Raw genomic sequence first — 22757 nt, forward strand, 5'->3', positions numbered from 1 at the left:
TATTATTAAAGCAGTAGTATTTTGCTGCTAATTACACCTTAGTGGTTGGATTATGATGAGAGACTGTAGAACTGACTTATCTTACTCTAAACTCTAATGGTAGGTTTTTAATCAGTTTGGGTTTTATTAATAAATATACCAGGGTCTTGAGATTATTTGTACTTCAACAAACCAATAAAAGAAGTATAAAGCTATTAAAGGAGACAATGTGGATCCTTAGTTTAGCAGTAATGCGTGCAAGCTGCACTTGTAGTTTGCTTTAGTTTCACTAATGTGACTTTCCATGATCTAGAGTAGTTAAGCAGAAAACCAAAGATGAAGTAGAAATTGGAAGAAAGGTTTTCTGTAGAAGCGTTGTGTAACTGGGCGCTGACAGAGCTGGTGTTGGTTCCGACCTGGGGCTTCTGCCTGCATCGCTGTGAGCACTGCAGCGTTTGATGTTGCCTCGGAGTGTGTTCTCTGAAGCTGTGGTGCAGTGTCATCTTTGTATGATGGGTTAGTGTTGATGTGAGATTGGACCCTTCAGGTCCAAACGCAAACTGCTATATATTAACAGCCGTTTGTCTTTCTTCCTTTTTGAGGAGTGGCATATCCGAAAAGTGGATGTTCAGGATAACATGTCCAATGTGTCGGAAGAGAGAAGCACTAGACAACAGGACATTAAGAAAGGACTCCAGTTTATAGAGTATGATTTTGTGGCTTTATTCTTGTGTGCTTATACACATATATATGTGAGATGGATAGCTCTGGGAAAGTCCCTTTAATATAGCACCAGCAGAGGAGGGAAGGGGACCTGTGTTTCTCCTCAGAATATTTGCGAACACGAACATGGAGAGCAGTCTTAAAGAAAAGACAGAACCCCTCTTTGTTCCCAAACAGAGCAGATTGAAGGTGGGAGGGTATTCCTTTTCTGTCTTTGAGAAAAATCAGCACTGAATTTTTTTGGTGGGTGGAAAATGTTGATAGAATGAAAATCCACCTTATCCCTATGGACAGCTACACCTAAGACTAGGTTGCTAATGAAAGGGATGGGCTTGCTCACCACTACCTAAGCGTTTCGACTCTGGAACTAAAACTTAACCTAATGAAAAATCATCTTAGTTCATTTTCATTTGGATCAATGCCAAATTCTTCTCTAGAAGATCCTGGCTAGCTTAAAATCATTGTGAAATTTCACGCTAGTTCACTGCTCGCATAAGGCGTTCTTTAAAACAAAAAGACAACTGCCCTTTAAAAAATTACTTAGAAACAGATTCTCAGATAACCTGTATGAGGGAAAGGGTTCCTGGTTTTCTTCCTGAAAAGTTAGAAGTAAATACAAGACGTAAATGTGCTAGAGAAAATCTCTGTTGTGTGTCGTACAAAAGAAGTCTTACTACTTGTAGTGTCATTGGTATGACTTAATTAAAATTGATGTTTTCTTTTGACAGATAATTTGTCATTTTAGAATACTTACAAGAAGATTGCAGTTGTCCTCACGTATAATCTGTTTCTGCACAGTGGAGGAGAGGAGGGAAATTGTTTTTAAACAAACAACATTGAGGTTTTAAACTGAAAGCATTCAAAACCTTAATACATTTTGAACAGCAGAGTTAAGACTGGCTATGTGATTTTAAATGAAAATGAGTCATTAGTAATCAGAAAACAGTTATTTAATCAAAACTAATCTAACAGTACTCCAGCCTTGTTCAGTGCAGGCAATTGACGATATGTAGAGATTTGCCTGTTGCAGCGAGACTGCTTTTAGTGAGAACCAGTATTCTCCAATGTGATCATCTTTTAAGCAATATGTATAATAAGTGAATTTTGTAATTTCTTTTTTTAGATCTACTTTGCCCTATCCAGGGACACAAGAACAATATGAGGTAATGAAATTACTTTTGCATTTCCAGAAGGGTTTTTAGCACGGACCTTATATATATTTTATTAAAATTATTATTATTATATTATTGTATATTATCTATTATTATTTATATCGTATTATATTTATTCTTGTTTTTAATCATCATTTAAGTAATGGTATAGTATGAATGGTAATTTACAATGCTCAGTATTGGGACTGGAGGACTACTTACATTGTGATACAGGTGTTCAGATATTTGGATGCACAGAATTCACTCATACAGCAGTTCACGTTAACTCTTTCTCTACTAGTGTTAAGGATGAATTTAGGGCATTCATTGGATAAAACAATGTGCTATTCTGACTAAAGTTTAGAGTAGCACACCAAAAGTGAGATAAGAAGACCTCAGTCATATAAATCTTCACAACATTTTGTTTCTGTACATGTTATTATTTTCCATAACTTTTACTTATATTTTCAGGCTTATCTTTTTAGCATTTTTACCCAATGGTAGGTGGTTTCATTGAATTTGAGAACATATTAGATAAAAATGCAATCGTTCACATTTTAGACTACAAAATCTTTTGCTCTGCAAAAGCAGCCTTTGTGTACTACTCATTTGCCAGTTGCTATGGCTGCTGCTTGCTAAAAGAATGTAGGGAACATATATATATGTGTGTGTGTCTTTATACAAGTAATTCTTTTATCAGTAGTTGAGCCTCTCTTATTTCCATGTATCGTGGTGTCGAATATTAGAGATTGTCTTGGAAAATATCAGAAGAAAAATACCAGTATAGACAAAAGTTTTGCATTTCATTTTCATTCTGTGAAGTTACAAGTATAAATTTTATATTTAAAAATGTATTTGGAAATATGGAAGATAAACAACAAATACTGTTGTGTATGAGTGTTTCTTTTCTTTGTTCCAGTTATTTATACGAGAGCTTGTTAGAAATCTTTTCAATGAAGGGAATGATGTATATCGAGAAGGTGATTGGAGAGGATCGCTGAGTCACTATACAGAAGCTATAAATATAGCTGATTATGCTAATTCTGAAGAAATCCATGTTTCTGATGATATTTTAGAGAAGCTGCATGTGAACAGGATAGCATGTTTTTCAAATATGGTAAGCTTCTGATTAAACTGTGTGATTTCTCAAGAACAATATGCTAAAAATGTACGAAGACCTGGAAAGTTTCCTAGTGAGTGAAAATCTCTTGGTGTTAGTTTGAGAATTGGCGTGTTACAAATCCTCATTTTGGCATATTCTTTAATTTCTTCTTTTTATAAATGTAATTATTGAGATATTTTTAGCTACTAATACTGGAATATTGACGCAAAAGAGTCATACTAGGCTTGGAAGTTGGTGGAACAGTATTTTTATCCATTTAAACTGCTGATTGCACCTGAGTCTGCTGCTTTCTCTGTGGAATAAGATGGCTCTTGTGAAAGAGCTAAATTGTCTTCATAACTGTTGCTGGATTTTACATGAATGAAGGCCCTGCTTTGTAGTTGCATAAGTTGGTGACTTATCAAAACTCATACATGCAGAGTGCAGTAGCCTTGGTCAATGTTTTATAGTGTTTTGATACCTTCATCTAATATGGTTTAGATTCAGTATTTTGATGACAGTAGTTCTGAGTAGTGCCTTTTTTCTTTTATTCTCCACATAGGGATTGCATGAAAAAGTTCTAGAAGACTGTGAGATAGCATTAAGATTGAATGAAAACAATTTCAGAGCTCTCTATCGGAAAGCAAAAGCGCTGAATGAATTGGGAAGGTATAAGAAGGCTTATGATGCTGTAGCGAAATGTTCTCTTGCAGTGCCACAGGTAGGTAAATTATGTATTGATGATTATTTTTAAAGATTTAGTACAGGAAACATAGATTTACATCAAGACCACTGAAGATTTTTTGCTTGGTTTGGGTGTTTTTCAGTGCAGTATTTTTTATTACTTTTAAGAATTAATTTTTATTGTGGAAGTGACAACTGATAGCAGTGATTACAGTCCCCAAGCTCAGTTTGTTGTGTTAACTTGCAGCAAAAGAAATGGTCAATTTGCAGTGGGGGTCAAGTGCCATAAATGTTTGCAACAACACTAGAACCACTGAATTAACTGTTTAAAATTCTCCACGGTCAGAAGTATAATCATGACATAAAGAAAAAAAACACCCATAATTATAATATTGACTCTTTTGATAACTGTATTTTAGTTTTCCAAGCATTTAGTAACATTCTTATCTGTGCATTGTCCTCCAGCTAAATCACTTACTATGCCCCTCTAATCTTAGGCTATGTCTATGTTAGCAAGCAATGTGTCATATAATAGGACAGAATCTGTAGACTGAAATGCTGGTCCTGAGGATCCGATTTCTATGGTTGGTTGTGGTTTTTGGGGGTTTTGGTTGCTTGGTTGGTTTTTCTTTTTTTGTTTTTTAAAGAGTTGGAGTGCATCAAGTGCACTCCACATTCAATTTAGTTTCATCCAAAATGAATCTAATTTGGTGCTCTGAGACACTTCATAAGGCAAACTAAAATGCAGTGAGAGGATGATTAAGAGATTCACTTCAGGAATGCATTCCTGATTTGAACTGAAATGCGGATGGAAACTTTACACCCGTTGCTCAGAATGGACTGTGGACTGACCACAGGACAGAATACCAAGTTACATTTTTTTCACCTTTCTACAGAAAAATTATAGTGAAATGGCTAGACAAACTGTTGAGCCTAGGTTTATCTCTTGATATAGAGAAGGTTTCGTTTGTGTTTTCAAAGACACAGCAGTTTATCTGAATGTGTAACTTTGGACTTTGGATCCTCACTTTGCATCTCCAGACCTGAATGGTTTTGCTTAAGGTTTATATGCCTTTCTATAAGTTTTATAAATAGCTTTTTCTAGCTGTAGGACACGTTCTGAAAACTAAATCTTAAAATAATTTAAATGGATAGTTGTTACAACTGTAGAACCGAGTAAAATATGACCAGGCTTTTAACTCAGCTTTTCTAGTTGTATGATGCAATTACTGCCAAAATATGGAGTTCTCATTCAATATGCAGCAGTGTTACGTAGTAGCTGACATTGTGGTAATCAGAAATGTGGCCCTCAATTTCTGTAAAAAGGAAACAACAAAAAACCTCCATCCCCTCAAAAACCAAACACCCTCCTCAAATAAACAAAAACACCCACCAATAAAAGCCCCCACTTCTCTGAACTTCTCTGGTTTTGGAAAAATCTTTACATTATTTTAAATTCAAATAAATGGAAGAGAATGATACTGTCTATTTTCTGTCTTTTTAAAAAATTCCAAATATTGTAGTGATTTTGCTTGAGGGTAGCTGTATTTTTCAGCGTTAGCCTACAGTCCCATATGTTTGTGAAAGAGTAAAGTTACTTTATGAGACATTCTGCATATAGGGATCTTGCAGAATAGAGACTGAGGTGGAAACAGATGTCTTGATTAGATGACAAGTACATGCAAATGATGAAATTTTATTTCTGTCTTTTAGGATGAAAGTGTGATTAAGCTTACCCAAGAACTAGCTCAAAAACTAGGGTTAAAAATAAGGAAAGCATATGTAAGAGCAAAGGTAAGATTTTATTTTAACATTTTACATTGAGGTTTCCTTCTCTTGATACCAATTTTGTATTTAATGAAGGTATCTTTTCATTGCAGCCACCCTCCTCAAATTCTGTTTCTAGTGATGTATCAACTCAGGTAAGGTTTTACATGCTCCAAGTGCAAGCTGACTTTAAACTACAGGGAATCATTATTTTATAATTCCATGAGGTGAAAATTGTGCAATTGACATTTTATGTAAGATGCTGTTATTTTGGACTTTAGGGTTCTGTTGATCTTTGTGTTCAGTTTTGCTATTTATTTGGGGCAGATGGGATATAAGATTATCATTCCAGCTATCTTTGTAGAATAAATGTTATCTAAAACATTAAATTCAGTGCAATTAATATATTTACTTCTACTGTCTTGAGGCAAGGGCATAGTTAATGTGCTTATTTATTTATTTATTATATTTTGTTGACCGTTATCCAAGTAAAGGGTGCTGGGATAAAATCCCTTTTAATTTATGCATTTGTCCAAATTTGACCTTCACTAGCAGCTGAACTTGCATTTATCTTGATATTTGTAATATGTCTGAATAGCAGTAATGAAGAGGAGTTAATCTTCATCTTACAGCCTTTTTTCCCCGGAATATAGACAATCAGCTGTAAATGAATGAGAAAATGTAGGATTAGCTCTTTAAGATACTGTTTAGACTCTTTCATTCTCTGAAGTATCACTCTCACTTTGGTTGGTTAGTTGCAGGTTTTTAGTGATACCATGAGTGGATTTCAGTCTGCAAATGGATGCTTTATCTAAAAAATTTCTTCACCTTTAAATTCCATCAGACTTCATAAATTTCAAATTTTATAACACCTGAATTTGAGGATTTACATTCTTAGTGTGTAAATATGTATTTGAAAATTAACGGCTTTTGTGCAAAGTGCTGAGAGGTATTTTTTTCTCACTTACAGAATTCTTCTGTAGAAGATATTGAGTTAGGTGAGTCTTCCTGTGTTACAAGATTAATGCTAGGAAGCTATATATGCCATGCATATCTAGTTTTATTATTTAAGAAATTCCTTCAGAGAATTCATCTTGTCTGTTGAAAGATCTATAGTAAAAAGTCTGATCTATTCACTTCTAAAACTACGTATTTAAGCGGCTGAGCAAATTCCCTTTCAGTCTCCTCAATGTGATCTGATTGTAACTGCTCCTATAGTGATTGTCTCATACTGTTCTCTTTAACCTGGAAAAACAGGGAGGGGAGAATATACTAAAGATTTAGTAAAGTATCAGACCTGTAACTTTTCCTATCTTTTTTACTTTGAGTAATATATAAGCACTGAGATGTAAGTACACATTAATTGGAAGTTAGTGGAAACTGAAAACATTTAATGTGTTTTTGCTTAAACATTCTTTGTGTTTCTCTACTCCCTCACCCCCTACTTTGTCAGGGTAAAAGTTATGCAAGATGATTTCACATATTTGAACAAAAGTTCTAGTCGTTCTCATTTTCCCTGTTTCAGATTTATCTGACCAGAAGCAAGAGATGGTTTCTGCTGCTTCTTCATCAAACTTTGTTTCTGAAGTATCCAAAGTGTCATCAGTACCTGTACCATCTTTATCTTCTGTTATGCCTCTTCAAGTGGAAAAGGTTTCTTTGCCTTCTGCAGTGTTGGCAAATGGAGGGAATGTTTCTTTCCCTATGCCAGAAGCATGTTTAGATTGTGGAGATGGAGATATAATTATTGGGGAAGAACTTGATGAATTACTTGATTCTGTGCCTGATCCAGATGAAAGTGTAATGGTAAGACCTTTTTGTTTGTTTTCTTTCTCAACAGAGTGTACGTATGAGGGGGATCTTGTATTTTTATCAAGTGGGCCAGTAGTGAAATGTGAGTTGACTTTCCTAGTTACATTGAGCTGTATTTGTGCACGGTCAGGTTGATTCTCTCAGGTGCAGATTCTTGCAAATGTGGCTGCAAAGATACCAGGACCCAGCAGAGCTCCAAGGGCCGTTGTATTGGCTTTGTGTGTTGGAAAACCTGAGCGAGGTTGCTGGAGGAGAGATACTTCAGAAACACTGCTATACTACTACCAATACTGCCACAGTGGGAAGGGTACTACTTCTAGGAAGTACTATGAATAGTGAAGTAGACATTTGAACTCTGGGCTTGTGTGGCGGGGTTTTTTTGGTTGTTTTTTTTGTGCGAATAAACCCTCTCAGAACATGCGAGTGTGTTGGAGTGCCCACCCTGTAGCTGTAAACACTGTGGTTAAACTTAGGCTAATAGCTTTGCAGGACAGTAGTTCTTGTGCGACCATCTTCTAGTGCATTCACTACTGTCTCTGCAATCAGCTTTGTCCAGATCCACCTCCTGGATAACCAGAAATAGACCATCATGAGCCTAACTTTTTATATTTTTCAGAAGAGATTATTAGAGAAATTTAGGCGCATGAAAAGTTGTTCTTAATTACACCATTATTCCAGAGCTAGAACAGACAGTGAAGCATACAAAGTTCCTCAACTGTTAGTCGGAATGAGAGCTCTGATTGATGAGCAGAGATGTCTGGACTTATTAGCAAGGTTACTGACTCTCTGCTGTGGCCCTGCCAGTCACTCGGAGCCCTTAGTATTGCAACGTTAAATGAGACTGTGGCATATTTAATTCTTCAGTTAGTTGTGATTTTAGTTCCTCGTTCAGCTGTGGATGCAGTTCTAAATCTTCAAATCAAAAAATACTTGGGCTTCTAATTTTCTGGTTTATGCACTGTGTTTTGTAGAACGTATTTCAGAAATGCAGAAAGTAATTATTTTTAAGAGATCCTACAAAGTTCCCTGAATTGGTCAGGCAGTTGGACTAGATGATCACTGTAGGTCCCTTCCAACTGAAATAGTCTATGCTGTTCTAAGTTTGCCATGGTGAAAGCCAGGAGGAAATAAAATCTTCCAAGATACACTGCAGTCTCTTGTAGTGTAGAATCTTGAGTGATCTGTAGGCTAACAGCTTGGGGAACAGAGGGAGTTTCACGTTGGCCAAACGCTCTGCAGAGCAATTTGGTCAGTCTCCAGGCAAGGGGGAGCTTCTTGGGGCGACAGGGAGGAGGGAGGGAAACTCCCCCACCCGGTAACGTCCTTAACAGGGATGTGCAGAAGGATGTGTTTATTTTCCATGGGGAAAAAAGGGGATCAGGCCTTTGCAGAACATGGTGTCGTTTGATTGTATCTGAGGATTTATTTCAAAGCTCTTAACCCTTTACTGTACTGCAATTTGAATTATGTTCTCTTTATTTAGAAAAAAATCATGTAGATTTCTGCCTCTTGCTGCTCTTCCCTAGTGTTTTATGTTTTCTACATAATTTGGAAATTCAGCTCTGATCTGACTCATAAAAAAATCCAAATATGTTAATAAACATCAGCTAACTGAACCTTTAAAGTTGTGGCTTCATTAATGATTCCTTGTATTAGAGCATTGTTTAGGGTTTGATTACTGTAGTTCTCTGAATGTACTGTAGTCCTGTACGGTACTGTAGTAGTATAGTGTACTTTTTATTACTGTTTTTCAGTAGATATAAAAAAACTCTGCAAAAACTTTATTAAGAGAAATACTATTGCACATCGTGTGCTTGCGAGTTTTTTTTTCTGAGTGTGAACATTCTTTTTAAACTTCTTTTTTTCCAGCAAACTACAGGAGCCAGAGGACCTATTCCTGCAGGGAGTGTAGCTCCTAGTGTACCTTTCTCTGCCTCTTTGTTGGGGACACTGCCAGTTAGTGCAGGGTTTGTTCCTTCACCTTCTCTTTCAGAAATCTTTTCACAGCCTTTGGCTTCTTCACTGGAAAATTTTTGTTCACCATTAAGCACCTTCTCAATCAGTGACCCAAAAAGAGGTAAGAAATGAGTCTTAATATTTAACCTTTTATGATGAGAGTGAGTTATGCATGAGCCGACTGGCTTCTCTTTTTAACAAATGAGTTTTCACAACTCTTCAGTAATATTTAACACTTCCATAACATTTGACCCGTGCTCACAGTTTTTGAGGGTATTGATAATTGGTGTTGGTTGTACACTAGAATTTATAAATAAAGCTTTTGTTTACTTAAGGTCTGCATAAGCATGCTCCAAGGTCTACATTTATTGGGTAAATTACTTGTTTCAGGTGGAGAAGTATAAAGAAGGAACCATGTTCCTTCAAACTTTGTTTTTTTTTAAAAACAAAGGTGTTCTTACTGCTTAAACCATTTCTGATGATTTGGCAATAAACAAGAATTTTGAAAGGCTAACATAACTGTGTACTCTGAAAAGATACCAGTATTACATGTTTGGATTCAAACTCTAGGGACTATAATTATGTAGTGAAATTGGGTACGTGAAATAACAAGATATTAAAAAAAAAAAAGATATTCTATCTTTTCTATCTAAAAGATGGAAAAAAATAAAGTTTTGTTTGTAATTACCAATGTTATAGGAGCATGCGCTCTTCAGAATGAAGCCAGGTTCACAAAATAAAATTAAAAAAAGAACCACCTCTTAACCCTCTTTCGTCTCCTCATTTTTGATAGTCAGGTATTGCTTATCTAGCTACCTTTTTTGTACTGCACCAGTATCTTCATGTTGCTTCAGCAAATGCCTGTGAAGCTACTGCTGATGTTAATCGGATGGTTATATTGAAGATGATTACCTAGTAGTTTTTCAGCCCAGATGTTTACAAGGGGCTTTTACATGATTGAAAAAAATAATTATAGCAAACAACAAACCCTTTGGTGTTTGTCAAAAAAACCAAACCTTTGTCTCAGGAATAATAAATAATTTTTTGCATAGGGTGTTTTGAGGAACTGAAATAATTAAAGCTTCTTTTTATTCCATTAGACCTCTCAAGTTCAGCTTCTAGGGATGGAACACCAACACTTAGCAACAGTAATTCCCCATTGTTTGTAAGTATTTTTCATGTTTTCGTTCACATCATAACACCTTGAAGGCTTAACATAGATCTTAATTGTTACAGTAGAAGTTTCTATTTCTAAAAAATAGCACTTTTACCATTAAAAGATGATTCTGGCTTGGAAAACAGTTGTACAGTAGATCACAGTAATTGAACAGAAGAAAAAATTTACAGATGTTGTTTTATATATGCAAACTTTGACTACTGTCATAGGCACTCCTCCATTCTGAGGAACTTGCTGTAAATTACTGTGGAAGTGTAAAATAACCAACCTGAGAGAGAGAAGATCTCTTACAATCTAAGTGCCAAATGTTAGGAATCCTGGAGAAATGTACCAGTACAGGAACAGAGCAGAGATCGACTTTTGTCTGAGAATCTGGTCTCTCTGTTCTAGTCATGCTGTATATTTTCAATCATGCTGCTGGCCATTGATTATGTGGGGAAGGGTGGCATGAAGGATTGCATCCTCATGAGCCGGGATGGAATATTAATTATCCTGGCAAGTACTGTTGTTCTCCCTGTACCTGCCTAGGTCTTGTTATATGCTTAGTCTGTGCTGGGTGTACAGCTTTTGTAAAATCTGTGTCCTCTTCTTAGACATGCGGTTAAGTTTGTATTATGAATCTTTTGTGTGCGGTCTTTCTTATGCTTTGAAGAGTAAATTCAGTAGGTTAAATTTTAATTGTGGATGACTTAAAATTATCGAGTATGGATAACTTAAATAGATCGAGTAAAATACACTTTCTTCCAACAGATAAATGGCCCTAGTAGTTTGTTCGGGTCCGAAAATTACATGGGAATTGCAGGCCAAACTAGAAATGACTTTGCAAATGTTTTTAGCAGTGCGACTGCTAATATACCTGTATCTTCAGCACTTGCGGGAAGAAATCCATTAGAAGGCACACATGAACTAAGACAGGCCTGCCAGTTATGTTTTGTCAAAAAAGGTAAGAGACTTTTGGACTCAATTGGGTTGATTTTTTAAGAAATTGAAAAGCATACATTTAAAACTTTAGTGTTCGTAAGTTAAAATACTTTTGACTTCTAAACAGTGTTAATCCTGACTTGCTCTTTGCAGACGTAGTGCGATCTTATGATTATGGAACTGGTAAAATGTTTCAACAGCTATTTTATCTTCTTTCTTCTTGTCTTTATTTCTTGTCCTAACAGATTCTTGATTCCTAAAACCACCACAAATCACCACACGCTTTCCCCAACCTGTAGGTTTACTGTGTAAGGTCGTTCACATTCTGTATTCACTTTCCTCCCAACCCCCAGCATACTGTGAAGAATGACACCTTTGCTCAAGACTAAAAAAACCTTGCAGTACTCTCTCTGCTTGGCCATGGGGAATTGAACTGCAGTTCAAAGTACCTGGTAACCTTCACATCCCATCTGTTTTATTGTTCTTTCAAACTAATTCTAAATCATAATCCTGCGGCTTCCAAACCTTAGTAATAATTAACTCCACTGTATTGACTCAAAGGATCTTAACTAGTATTGGGCTTTAATATAACTAATGTCTTAGACCTGAGCTGTTGCTGTTAAACAGAGCCGTATTCTCGAGGCAGTAGCTTTTATTAAGACTAATCTTAAAAATAAGCATTGTTTTTCAAGTCCTTGATATATACTACTAAACTACAGTGTAGTAACAGATCTTACAAAGAATTCTATCAAGACATTTAGGGGATGACTGTTCTAGTTTTAAGAACTTTTATATTAGTTCAAAATTATTTTTACAAGAAAAATCCATGAAGTGATGTTTGAAAATCCATAGAGCATGTTCTGTTAAAAGCAGGAGCTATAAAATGTTGGTGGAAGTACTTAGCGTGTTCCTATCTTGACTTTTTGTATCAAAGCATCTATTTCTTCTGTTTCTTTGCATCTCTATCAAAGTCTTTAAGTGTCTCCTGCTTTTACTACCTACTTTTGAAATGGTACTTTTCCATCAGCTTCATGTCTGGGGAAACTGGGTCACACTCTTGGTTTTGTAATCCCTTAAATAGCAAAATGCACTGAGCATTGCTCGCTCATCTTCAGACCCCTTCCCTGACTTCTTCATTTTAGTGGTAATGTAATCTTCACATTAGTATTATCCTAAAAACAGAGTATAAAGCTGGGCATATTTTTATTTCCAAAATCACAAAGTTCTGGGATTGACATTTATATTTTTGGCACATGTACTTCTTCGGCACTTTGGTACTTCTTACCTAACGTGTTTTGTCTCTGAACATAGTAACTGTTCTAATACAATAAAAATTGAAGGTTAAGAGCGCCATTTACTGATCCTTGGAATTAATCTGCATTGACTTGTTATAAATAAGCAATTTAAGTTTTAGATTAGTCTTATGGCAATGTATACTTCGGAATTTGAAAAAAGGCAGCAATTTATTGCTGTCTCAAAGTAATCTTAAGGTTGTAACACAGCATCCCTCCCCAAGTAACTTGTGGTTTGTTTTTTTTTTTTTCTTGATGAGAGTGGTCCTTTTGTAAGTATTCATTTTTTTTTCCATTCTGCTTGACATGCCTTTTAATGACTTGGTTCTTCAAAGTTGCTGGTGCAACTTTGCAAGTAGGAATTCTATACGGCGTGTTCATGTACTTTGCTTTTGGGCTTATGTGCCAGCCTGTGTATGGAAATGTTAAAAGTATGATGCAATTTACGTAAATATATGCAATTTTCTGTGATTGTTTCAGGCCCTAAATTATTGGATTACGCTTACCATCCCAGTTTAGAACATAAATGTAAGAAGGATATTCTAATTGGCAGAATAAAAAACTCTGAAGATAAATCATGGAAAAAAATACGTCCAAGACCAACAAAGACACAGTACGTGGGACCATATTATATATGTAAAGGTATGTGTTACAGATAGTAAAATATTAATGCCAACACTCAAAGTAGTACGGTTTAGCTTTTCCACAGTGAAGTATAGAATGAGTTTGTTTTTATTCTTGCTCATGGGAGGTGGAGAAGGAAGTTCACTGGGTTGTTTATATTTTCAAAGGCTGTAATTTTGACCATTAATGTGTTCATTCAGAGAACATGCACTGTACTTCCTTACGGTTCTTCATCATTAACAACTTTTCTTCTGAGTACTGGGCTATTACTCTTTAAAACAACAACAACAAAAAAGCATTCTTGTTAGACTTTTGCAGTATGAACCTCTACTTATGATGTAAGCAAGATGACTCATGAGTTAATTAACAGCTACACCTGACTGTATTTAAGCAAAGGGTATTTTGGATTCTCAGCATTGCTGTCTTAGACTAGAAAAGGATAGTTGATGGAGGTATGCATCAGCCTTTCTGAGGAGTTTCACATTTTCAGCAAGTCATTCAGCATAAGGTTTTGCTTCTGTCTGCTAGACTTAAGTGACCCATTTACAGCAGATGTAGCTTCTTTAACAAAAACATTTGAAATGGAGATAATGGAGTGTTAAGGTGGATTTCCAATAAAGGTTGTGTAAAAGCAATGTCATATTCAATGTTCTCATTTTAGATGTTGCTGCTGAAGAGGAATGCAGATATCCAGGTCATTGCACGTTTGCATATTGCCAAGAGGAGATAGATGTGTGGACACTGGAGCGCAAAGGAGCCTTTAGTCGAGAAGCTCTTTTTGGAGGAAATGGAAAGATCAACTTGACTGTGTCCCGACTTCTTCAAGAGCATCATGGATTATTTATGTTTCTTTGTGAGGTGCTGCTTTATTTCTAATGACACAATGAAAAATATAACAGATAATAAAATTACCTGGAAATAAATGTTTTGGTTCATGCATGACTAATTTGTGCATTCTGAAATGCATTTTCAGTAATAATCTGGCTAGCTTTAAATTAGAGACTACTTGAAGTCTCTGTTAAAATCTCTAAGGTGAGGTATATTTTTAAATGTATAAAATACATACTCTATAATTACCTGTTTTTGTATTCCAGAAATGTTTTGATCACAAACCCAGAATAATAAGCAAAAGGAACAAGGATAACTCATCTTCTTGTTCTCACCCTGCTATGCATGACTTTGAAGATAACAAGTATGTCTGAAATACCATCTCTTTAAGTTTGAAATTAAAAGCAAAGGTTTCAGGGCATTTTTTAATATTGACTTTAATTTCTTACCTCTTGATTAACTTCTCTTCCTTGCTTATTGTTAATGCTTTGGCAGTATTGATAAGAAAAACTTACTGAACAAGGATTGTCTCATGTAACCTAATTGAAAGTGAACTATTTCTTTATCAATGCATTAAAAATTAGTGGTATCCACCCTGATGTTTGAATCTTACTGGTTTTGGTGTCAGTTTGTTAATTGCTTATCTACCTGGTGAGCTGCATTGATGTAAATAGATGTGTGATGTTAAATTAATATAGGAATTCACAAGTTTGATATTTGGTCGGTTTTGATTATTTTTCTCTAGTTTTAACTTGGTCAGTTAAGAACAGGTTTACCTTAATTACAGTGTCTGAAATAGACCATAGTCCCTATTAATGCAGTTGATTAAAAAGAGCGTGAGCAAAGCGTCTTCACTTATTCTTTGAAAGTTAACAAAGACTTCATAGTGGTAATAGTATTAAATAACTTCTGGGGAATTAATAGACTTGCATTTTTGTATCATGGAGATGTAAGAGGGAGAATTTTAATTGCCCTGTTTGTACTCCACTTCCCTATACTGAGGAAACACTACAGCTATAAGAACTAGGCTGTTACTGTGATACATCAACTCTTTACAAAAAAATAAGTACTTGTGTTTGTAGTTAGATCAGGATATATACTGAAAGTGGACATAATATGCTTTCCCTCTTGGAAACTGGTGATCCAATTGGATTGAATTCAGTAATGCTTTGCAGGAGATGGACCTCTGGATTTCTCAAGAGTACTGTTTTGTGATGTTAGTTTACTAAGCCTAGAAATGATAATCACATGCTACTTCCTTCTGGAAACTTTTTTGGCTTTCTGATCTCAAGTAAAATGTGTTAAAAATACATTTGAATAAGCTATGATGAGGGATGGTTATTTTATGTGTTTTTCCACGTACGGAGTCATTTTAAGGAATACCTAAAATTAACTGTTTCCAAAACAGGTGCCTTGTCCACATTTTGCGAGAAACTATGGTGAAATATTCCAAAATCCGGCCTTTTCAAGTTCGATGTCAGCTTGACCTGTGCAGACATGAAGTACATTATGGCTGCTTACGAGAGGATAAATGCTTTTATGCTCACAGTCTGGTAGAGCTTAAAGTCTGGATAATGCAAAAGGAAACAGGTGTGTTTGGCAAAATGCTCGCTTTACTCTTCATTGTAATGCCAGTTCGTTCTTGTCTCAACTCCCTTCTGAAATTAGCAACTTGGGATCAGTGCATTCACTTACAATTTGCTGGAATCTTTCATACAGCATATTCAATAAACAGTAATGAAAACATGATAAAAATTGTTGAGTAGGCCACTAGCTATTCAAAATTAGAAAGTTATTGATAATAAAAACTGTCAAGACTGCTCATTATAATCAGATTTTTTTTTCCTTGAAATAAAACTAGAAGTCTTGAGCAGATATTCAATCCAAGTCAAACTAGGTTTGTTTGTTTTTTTTTAATTTTAAAACCTTCAGAGTTTGATGAAATTTCTTTTCACAGAGCACTGAAAGAAAAGCTTGAAATATTTATGGCATTGTTTCCCTCCATCCCCCAGTACAAGAATCAAGTTTTTCCACTGTTAAGCCTTTCTTTTAGCTTGCTGCCGTTCTGATGTTGTTACACAGTGAGCCAGAAAAGAAATCTTTCCAGTTTGCTACTCTGTCTCTCAGTAGTGTATGTGTTGATAAAACTTAACTATTTTTCTGTTCGTGCTTACACAGGACATTTTGGCTGCTTTTTGTTGATCTGGCTTGTTTTTGTTGGCTTCTCTGAGGATAACAAATTTTTACTACTTCATTTCTAGCTGATAGCTTGTGAATTGACATGTCTCTGTACTTACAGCCCATTCCTTGGTCATGAGTTCCAAACTCTCCATGACTTTTTTTTTTAAAAAGCAATTGAACTGTTAGCAGTAAATAATTTGTATGGCGTAACAGTTGCTCATTCTTCCTACCTTGCTCTGTAGGACAGCAGTACTTCACGTATTAAGTAATCATGTTGGATCATTGTGATGCATGGAGGAAAATGGGAGATGTGGCAATCCCAGTGTGTTACAGTGTTTCTTGCGTTTTTGCCCCTTTATGTCTGTGATTTATCCTCATCTGTCCCTTCTTTGAAGAAGAGGCTCCTTGTTGCTTCAGCTTTTGATGTAGAGTCTTGTACAGGCACACTGACACGAGATGTCATACTGACCTGGAAATTTTGGAGGAAGAAAGTCAAATAGAGACAGACACTGCTGATTTCCTGTTCTCTCTTCTGGGATGACCCTTTAGAAGTTTCTGTGTGAAAGTAAAACAGTTATTTTCTCACCAGCTGCCCCTGCAAAATCAAGAATCGCAAATACCCTATAGTAAGGATTGGGTTCTCCAAGCTTGATTTGCCACCGAAAGCATAATTTTTATTTTGTCACAGATGACAGTCTGTGTTTGTGTGGAATTAGAGCAGGAAATGTTACACTGTGTGTGAGCAATGTATAGCTCCGATAGGAACATTAGCCAAAATATTGATAAGAACATTTTTTTCTGAAACAAAACCCAATTGCTTGTTTAAAATCTTTGTAAAGAGGGCAGGGGCAACCTAGTGTCTGTCAGCTTGCATTTTGGATATTTTTTCTGTGGTCCATAATACAATGTACCTCTTCTAATTGGATTGTCATTAGAGGTTTAGTACATTGTGTTTAAATAAATACTTAAAGATGTATCTTAACTTATTTGAGCAATCTGTAATTTAGAAAACCTTTATGTTTGCTCTTCAATGTGATGATATATACAATATTTCTGCTTTGGAGGCCCTCATGAGATTCTTAAGTGTATGTGTGTTTGTGTGTATGGATGTGAATGTATATCCACATCCATAAGTGTGTGTATCTGTATACAGTATGTAAAAAGAAAAATAGATAAATGTTTTGGGGCTTCAGTAGCATTCCAGTTTGAGCATTGAAATTCTGCAAGTCATAAGTGCTCAAGAACTTTTTCTCTTCCTTTACAGGTATTTCACATGATACTATTGTTCAAGAATCAAAGAAATACTGGCAGAACATGGAAGCTAGTGCACATGGATCACAGGTATTTTAGTTTTTCATTAAACTAATTCTACAGTGACTTTGGTGATATTTTTTCTTCTATGTCTGTGTATAACGTAGCTTATTTTAGAAACTACTTTTTTAACGCTCTCTTCAAATAATCTTTCACTGTAGGCTTTCTTTGGCTTGCTCCACTTACGCTAAAATGCTTGCTTTGCTTCTATGCAATTCCTTTTTTGATTTGCTTATTCTGTCATAGGTGGAACATAAAACCTAAATATAATTTCAGAGTTAGCTGCCATAGGGCAATTAATTATCTTTTCAATATGTAGGGCTCTTATGTGTTTAGTTTGTATATATTATCACAACTTCTGGGTACATATACTTAAATCAGAAGTTAAATAAAAATGCATTTGTTAAGAAATGTCTAGTTTGAAATTCCAAGCTAAACTCTTACAAGGCATGCAGTCTAACATCCGCTTCCGGACATGTGTTGTAAACTTTTATGGTAAGGGATAATTCATAATTATGTATGGATTTCTTTGCAGATACAAAATACCTTTTATTGTTGTTGTTATTTTTTTGGCTTAAGATCCTTGGGAACCAAATGAAATACGGATCACTTAATTTGAAGATGAAGTTTGTTTGTGGTCAGTGCTGGAGAAATGGTCAAGTTAATGAGCCAGACAGAAACAAAAAATACTGTAGTGCAAAGGCAAGACACCCGTAAGTAAGACCGAACAGTGAAAATTTTACCGTTTTGTCAGCCATTTAAAACCTCTTTTGGGAAACTTTGTTACTGCTTAGAAGAGAGTCATACAAGGAATTAAAAAAACCCCACATATTGAAGCAGAACACAGTTATCTCTTTGTAGTATGTTAATAATTGGTAATGAGAAACACCTTGGTGGCTGACTGTTTTGTTTTTAATTATCAGTTATGGTAAAGTTTCCGTAGAATTCAGTTAAATCTCAAATATATGGTGAAAGCTTTATAAACAACCTTTCTGGGCTTTTCTGGTTCTGCTTCTGTGTACAGTGTGTCCTTCTTTAATAGTATTTTCTTTCATTGAATGCATCTGTTTTTTAGATGGACCAAAGATCGCCGTGTGGTGCTAGTAATGTCTAATGAACGCAAGAAGTGGATGACCATTCGTCCTCTTCCCGCAAAGAAACAAGTGCCTCTGCAATTTGATGTATGTTAACCTAAAACAAACTAACGTTTTAGTTAAGAACATAGGGTAACTGGAAAATACTGGTAATTGGGCTGATTTCATCAGTTCTGCAGAAATTGCCATGGGAGTTGGTAGGAATATATTAATAGTGTTTCCACAGAGTTCAGCCTTTGACAAACACTAATCTCACATGTTATTACTGAAGCCCTTTCTCATCAGGGGAAGTTAATAACTTTTTAAGTGATTTAACCAAGTTCTTACTACTTCTAGTAAATATTTCAGAAATAAGTTAAACGTGTCTTTGGTCTGGTAATCTGGTAGGAGGCAAAAAGCAGTCATAACACTTGCTTCCAGCAGTTTGCTTTTTCTAACTAAAATATATGAGTTTTTAATTAAAAAAAAGGTGTTTTTATTTTTCATGTGATATATATGTCTAATTGGGAGGGGAAAACACTTAGCTAAGACTGGGGAAAAAAAATCTACTATCATCCATTTTACTTTATATTCATGAGGATGTATTTTTTAATTCATTTTTTAAATCCTTTCAGTTGTGCAATCATATTGCTTCAGGCAAGAAGTGTCAGTATGATGGAAACTGCTCATTTGCTCACAGTCCTGAGGAGAGAGAGATGTGGACCTATATGAAGGAGAACAGCAGTAAGTAAAAGAGTAAATCTAATATGTTCTAGCTGTTCTGCTTTTCATTCTTGTTCCTCAATTACTTTTTAATCCACTTTCTTTCACTGTCTTTTGTAGTGAGCCTTGCAGGTGCCTTTTTTTTTTAATTTGAATAAGCCCAGACAGGGTATTCAAAAGCAGTATTAAATAAAAATAGTTATATTATAGATTTGCTTGATGTGTTTTTTAACAATAAAGCAGTTTTTATCAATGTTTTTAAATGTCTTAGAAATAGTATATTGATCCATGCAGCAATATTGTTTGGTATTTATACTGTGAATTGCCACACTAGGATTCTGTTGCCAACACATAGGGGCAAGCTATTTTTCGAAGAATTCTGTCTGCTCCCCCAGTGTATTTACTGGGAATTACTATTCACTTTCTGTTGTTGACTTGTTATCCCATTGGAGTGTTACTGCGGAGAAGTAATCAAAAATCGGAAGTAATAAATGACGTAAGTGATAATATCATGGTCTGCAAGAAAGCAGGCTAAATTTACCAAAAACTGTAGCACACTTTATATTAGTACTTGGAAATTCAGGTATTGATACACAATGGCACAGTTGTTATCTGTAATTTGGGTGCCTGTTCAAAAATGTATAGCATCTTACTGTCCCCTGACAGGCAGAAATGAGTCTTGGTAAGTAGCCAGAGATTCATATTGCTCTTGGCTCTTATCTCTGAACTGCGTAATTGTGTATATTGTGTCCTTCCTTTCTTCTTCTTACAATAGGTGGGGACTGAATTACGCTTGCAAACTCAGTCGTTTTTTTAGTATTCTCAAACTCTTGCCTTAATTGCTAATTACTTATTTTAGCTTCTGCTTTCATTAGTTCAAGACTTGGAGCAGTTGTATGACATATGGCTAAAAAGTCAAAAACCAGAGAAAGGAGATGATACAGCTGCTCAGGCAAACAAAGAAAATGGGAAGCAAATTCACATGCCGACTGACTATGCTGAAGTTACAGTAAGTAACTGTAGAATAATCATAGGTATAATTCTAAATTCACACGTTGGTTTCTTGTGTTGTTTCCCCCCCTCCCCAGTCAGTAACATACGTTGTTGTCCTTATTTTATTGGTGCTTCCTCAGGTCATAGCTAGCTACACTAAACGCAAACTTTAACTGACACTGTAAAGCAGTCCTTCTGAATTCTCTAAAGCCAGAGGAGATCATAAGCTTCAGGTGATTATTTAAATAACTATATCTGATTAGTTAAACAACAATTCACAGGCCAACATAAAGAAAACATTCAAAATGTATTTGGAGCAGTTCTTTGCTTACAGTATGGAATTCTCAATGTTTTGTTCTCAAATTCCCTGTAAAACAGGTGGATTTTCATTGTTGGATGTGTGGGAAGAACTGTAATAGTGAGAAGCAATGGCAGGGTCACATTTCTTCTGAGAAGCATAAGGAGAAGGTTTTCCACACTGAGGACGATCAAAACTGCTGGCAGTATCGCTTTCCAACCGGATATTTTAGCATTTGTGATAGGTATGTGGTTTTTAAGATGTCAAAAATACAGAAAAATGACAGTTCATAATGTAAATAATTAAGGTGGTTACTAGTTTTGACACACAATGTTTCTAGTGTTTCTTGCTTTCCATACATCTTTCAACAAGAAATTAAGTAATTAACAGTGTTTTAACACATACTGTTAGAACTCGGGGAATGGCAAAGTGCCTCACTGTGAAACCAGATGAATTGCTTGTTTGATGTTAATAAAGGGTTGCAAGTTTGTTGTGGCTGCACAAAATATTGTTGGTATTGCAAGTTTACTTAGGGATCTGCGTATTAATTACCTGTAGAACACAAGAACAGTACCTAGCTGGACAGTGATACTGGAGCTTTAAGGCAAGTAGAAATGTTGTTAGCATCAAAACGAAAAATCAAGTGTTTGTTACTGGATATTATTTATGAAAGCGTGGAAGAGAACTTCAAGACTTGTTGGTTTTCCTCAGCATTGGTTGTATGTTTTGCTGCTCCTTTTAATTCTTAAATGCAGCGTGTTTACCTGACTGCAGTAGATTTTTTGTAAATCTGTTGAAAGTTTTTTCCCCTGTTGCAATCTTCTTGGAAGGCTGAATAAGTTTGGAATCTGCATTCTGGCATTAAAGATTCAATTTGCTGGTACAGATACTTTTGTTACTCCATTTTAAGTTAAAGTTTTTTAATGTGTTGGAGATCTTGAGAAATGCACAGCATATAAAGCAAGTTATTTTTGTTTGCAGTCTTTGCGTGTCCCCCTTTACTAAATTTTTAAGTAACATCCTAAATGTATTTGATGTTTTGAACACTAACAGACCTCGTATATGCAGTATAAAGTGAATACAAACTGGCGTGCCTATAACTTCTAGTACAGAAATACTAGGATAAAAATAGATTCATAAGCCATACTGAGTACTTAAAACACAAATTTAGTTAATAAAAGGTAATTTAATTACTTGGATTTTTAAACAATAGTAGTTCTTTAGCTTAGTGAGTTAAATGATAAGGTATTAATTTATCTGATAATTTGACCTGATGAGCATGAAATGACTCAGTAAAGTAGGAGCATGAAGAACAGAAAGAGCCATCTCTTGTCCTCCATCAATACTTGACAGCTGTGAAAGAAAAATATAATGAAACGCTAAACAGAGTTAGTAGCACCTTACTGAAAAAGTAAATACTCTTCCTTTTCTTTTTGTCCTTAATATTTTAGTGTATTTGAAAATCATGACCAGAAGAAAATACCTAGTTGCAATAGTGATCATGATAATTCGATGAAAACACTGTTTGAAATCTGTCTTAACAGATATATGGCTGGTACTTGCAGTGAAGGAAGCAACTGTAAATTTGCCCATGGAAATGCTGAACTCCATGAGTGGGAAGAACGAAGACAAGTTTTAAGAATGAAGCTCAGCAAAGCAAGAAAAGACCACTTGATTGCTCCCAGTGATAATGACTTTGGAAAATATAGTTTTTTGTTTAAAGATTTAAACTAATACTGAGATGACACATACATGTTATCAGCTGGAAGCATAAACCAGAAAATTTGACAATAATCAAAAGCATGTGACAGAAAAGCTGCAGGTTTTCTGCTTTTATTGGCATATATTGTTCCTCCTGAACAGCAAAATGTAGTAGATTTAGGGGGATTGAGCAGACCTGTCTATGCTCTCATGAAACGGAGTGGTGATTAAAAAAATCTGAAGTATTACGTGCTCACCTTCTGTTGGACAGAAAGTTAGGAAATAGAAGTGGGGGAAGAGAGGTTATAATGTCTAGGAAGCCCCCTAGTATCAGTCCTTCTGTTGAAAAACTTTAAGGTATCAAGGTATTACAAAACAGAGTGCTATGGGCTAAGAAGAAAATGATGGATGCAAATTCTTCAGATCTTTTAATGGAGAGGATTTGTTTAAAACAAAGTTTG

At 35.4% G+C, this 22757-nt stretch overlaps 1 protein-coding gene across 1 annotated transcript; it reads left to right on the plus strand.

Annotated features, from left to right (window-relative positions):
* Window positions 1-617: 617 nt before the first annotated feature.
* Window positions 618-22329, plus strand: ZC3H7A (zinc finger CCCH-type containing 7A; the record flags this gene model as incomplete). Its single annotated transcript, XM_082006982.1, has 22 exons — window positions 618-685; window positions 1826-1865; window positions 2773-2970; window positions 3518-3676; window positions 5353-5433; window positions 5520-5561; window positions 6377-6404; window positions 6932-7212; window positions 9088-9295; window positions 10275-10339; window positions 11102-11294; window positions 13045-13206; window positions 13850-14046; window positions 14283-14380; window positions 15425-15606; window positions 17462-17538; window positions 18088-18221; window positions 18584-18689; window positions 19217-19325; window positions 20180-20313; window positions 20676-20839; window positions 22140-22329. 22 exons carry the CDS (start codon window positions 618-620, stop codon window positions 22327-22329), a joined length of 2916 nt encoding a protein of 971 aa, XP_081863108.1.
* Window positions 22330-22757: the final 428 nt, after the last annotated feature.

Source organism: Phaethon aethereus (assembly GCF_964289735.1).
Source record: "Phaethon aethereus genome assembly, chromosome: 15".
Lineage (NCBI taxonomy): Eukaryota > Metazoa > Chordata > Aves > Phaethontiformes > Phaethontidae > Phaethon > Phaethon aethereus.